The sequence below is a fragment of the Nicotiana tabacum genome, chromosome 21, assembly GCF_000715075.1.
Source record: "Nicotiana tabacum cultivar K326 chromosome 21, ASM71507v2, whole genome shotgun sequence".
NCBI lineage: Eukaryota > Viridiplantae > Streptophyta > Magnoliopsida > Solanales > Solanaceae > Nicotiana > Nicotiana tabacum.
Genome location: NC_134100.1, coordinates 74,886,016 through 74,889,397, shown reverse-complemented (window position 1 = coordinate 74,889,397; position 3,382 = coordinate 74,886,016). Strand labels below are relative to the sequence as shown.

The 3,382-nt window shown below is 43.3% G+C and overlaps 1 protein-coding gene across 1 annotated transcript; it reads left to right on the top strand.

Annotated features, from left to right (window-relative positions):
* The first annotated feature begins 2,095 nt into the window (after window positions 1-2,095).
* LOC142175303 (uncharacterized) lies at window positions 2,096-2,644 on the top strand. Its single transcript, XM_075241889.1, has one exon. It carries the CDS (start codon window positions 2,096-2,098, stop codon window positions 2,642-2,644), a length of 549 nt encoding a protein of 182 aa, XP_075097990.1.
* The last annotated feature ends 738 nt before the right edge of the window (window positions 2,645-3,382 follow it).

The window sequence follows — 3,382 nt, the reverse complement described above, 5'->3', positions numbered from 1 at the left end:
TCCTTTGATCTTCTGAGGGGGCGGCATAATTTTTCCCTAAGTCCCCATGAACTGGGGATTAGGGGTGAAGAAGGAGATGAAGATGCTGGTGGTAGAGCCTGTGAAGAAGGAGATAAAGTTGATGGCATTGAAGGATGACAAGTGGCAGCGGCAAGCGTAGCGTTGGGTGTTGGTTACTCATTAACCGAAGAAGGAAGGGATCTGTTACTCAGCCTCACAGTACCGGGCACAGCGACTGGGATTCAAAAATGGGAGTTGGCATTTTCCATCATCTCAAACTCCCCCCAGAGCACCGAGGCCTCGTCCTCGATTGGTGTAACTAACTCAACAGATTGTGCAGACTGTTGAGTTGAGAAAGGTCATCGCCGTCTGTGTCAAGCCCCCTCTTCACTGGCTTCCCCATCATCGTCAATCATCACAGTATCTATTGCCAGCCCAGGAGGAGGGTTAGTCACCACAAATTCTGGAGATGACTCGGGCGCGGCATTCTTCGGCGTCTTATTCTTTCCCCCCAGCCACTAAGGAACACCTTCTTTTTTGTTTCTTGTTCTCTGGTCGGGGACTCCGGGAAGAAGCACTTGCACCAGAAGCATGCCTGGAGACGCTTGTCTGTGTAAAGGCCTCCTGCAGCAACCTTGCCAATCAGCAGGATTAGCCAAAATGTCCTCTTCAAGGATGACAATTGAGCCCTAGGGTAGACCTGAATTCAACATGAAAAAAGAGTCAAACAACTTCCTTATACGAAAAGGTAAAAACAAGATGAGTTCAGTTTACCATGATTTTTGGCCTTCCACCCATATTTCAAGGACAGTTCTTTCCACATGCGTGTTTTGGGCGTAGTAATGTCCAAAATTTTCTGGACCCATTAGTCCAAGCCCTCAACCCTAGGTGGAACCCACCGAGTCGCTGAAACAGGTAAAGGAAGAAGAGTCAATAATAATGTGGAATGATATTTACCAAACATTGATCAAATGATTGATGCAATAGCTGGGCACGAGTTAATGAGTTTTCTTGATGCCTACTCTAGGTACAATCAAATCAAGATGAACCCAGAGGATCATGAAATTTTTTTGTTCATAACCAACTTTGGCACATATTGTTATAATATGATGCCATTTGAGCTTAAAAATGCCGGAGCCACTTACCAAAGACTCGTTGATAAGATGTTTGAAAAAACAATAAGCAAAAAAATGGAAGTATATATCGATGACATGTTAGTCAAGTCTTTTTGTGCAGATGACCATTTGAATCACCTCCAAGAAACCTTCGATATCTTAAGGAAGCATAACATGAACCTCAACCCAGAAAAAATGTGCATTTGGGGTTGGCTCAAGTAAGTTCTTGGGGTTCCTTGTCTCATAAAGAGGGATCGGGGTAAATCCCATTAAAATAAAAGTCATTGAAGACAACCCGGACCAGTTAACAAGCGTAAAAGAAGTACATAGGATAACCAGAAGATTAGTCGCTTTAAGCAAGTTCATCTCTCGATCCTCGAAAAAATGTCACCACTTCTTCTCACTTGTTAAGAAGAAGAATAATTTTGATTGGACTTGGAAATGCCAGCAGGCCTTGAAAGACTTGAAACGGAACTATCAAGCCCTCAGCTACTATCAAAACTGGGGGAAAGTGAACAATTATTTGACATATCTAGCAGTCTCAGAAGTAGCAGTAGCGGTCTCAGAAGTAGTAGTAAGTGTTGTTTTAGTTTGAGAGGACAAAGGTACACAATTTCCTATTTAATATGTTAGTAAAATATTGTCAGGAGTGTAGACTCGCTATTCATACCTTGAAAAGCTAGCCTTAGCTCTCATAGTCGCCTCTCGAAAGCTCAGGCCTTATTTTCAATGCCACAACATAGCCATTGTGACAACCTTCCCCTTGAGGAATGTTCTTCACAAGCCTGAGTTGTCAGGCCGGTTGGCTAAATATGTAGTCAAAATTAGCGAATTCGACATTGAGTACAAGCCCAGGACTGCAATCAAGTCATAGATATTGGCTGACTTCGTGGCCGATTTTAATCCCGGGTTAATGCCCTTAGCTGCTAAAGAGGCAGTACTGGTTGTCGAAAATGACATCAAGGATTTGGACCTTATATATGGATGGAGCTTCCAATGTAAAAGGGTCCGGGCTCAGGGTAGTTTTTGTCACACCCTCGGGAGAAACCCTGAGGCGGGCCATTAAGACTGTTCTGTTAACTAACAATGAAGCCGAGTATGAGGCTTTGGTTGGAGGACTAGAATTGGCCCAGGGACTTGGCTCCGAGGTCATCGAGATCAATTGTGATTCACAGCTGGTAGTAAACAAAATATACAGGTTTTTTGATACAAAGGAGGAATGCATGCAACAATATGTAAACAAGGTCCAAGCCTTGCTTGCACGATTCAGGGAATGGTCGATCATACATATTCCAAGAGAAGAGAACGTGAAAGCAGATGCATTGGCTAATTTGGGGTCATCCATGGAGATGAAAGGATATGACTCCGATACAGTCGTTCAACTTCTAAATTCGGTACTAGATGTAGATGGTTATTGTGAAGTCAATACAACCAACATAGTTTGGGATGGGAGGAATGAGTTCGTCGAATATCTTCGGCATGGAAAATTGCCTGAAGGCGTCCCTAACACTACGCAGCAAAGAGGCTAGTTACTTCCTCATGGATGGGCAATTATACAGAAGATCGTACCATGGCCTATCGGCCCGATGTTTGGGAGCCTCGGAGGCGGACTACGTGATGAGAAAAGTCCATTGATGTTTGGCATATTTCGATATGTGTTGATGTTACTTTATCCATGTTTTAACCACTTCTTGATGTTATTTAATCTTTAAAACTCCCAACATGGTGTAATTATTGGTTTGATGACTAATTAAGTTATGTGTGACGATTTAAGGTGTTCGGAGTGCAAAATATGAAGAAAAGGTGGTTTAGCCAGAGGAAGAAGGGTTGGATGCGTCGCATCCAACCTAGGAAAACATCATCCTGCGTGCAACCTTAGCAGTGAAGTTGGGCCATAGCGTTTGCCATCGCGTGCGAAACTGGGAAGTAGAAGAGAAGGCTGGATGCATCGCGTCTACCCTCACATGCAAAGTTAAGAAATGGAGGACGAGGTGGATGCGTCGCATCCGCCTTAGCATCAACCCCTGAAGCCGATTTGGACTAGAGTTAGAAGAACTCTAGATTACAACTTTTGGACGCAATATATAAGCTTTAAAACGCCTCTTGTAGAGGGGAGACAACGGGGGAAGAGAAGAAAAAAGGCTATAACCAAGTTCAAAGACCACGGAATTCGTCTGGAGTTTTATCCTTACTTTCTTTTATTGATTTTTATGCAATCTTATGAAATTTGGGATGATTGCCTGAATATGAGTGGCTAAGAACCCTAT

Coding starts and splice junctions, on each gene's coding strand:
- LOC142175303 (XM_075241889.1), top strand. CDS start 2,096: ATGGATGGAGCTTCCAATGTAAAAGGGTCCGGGCTCAGGGTAGTTTTT.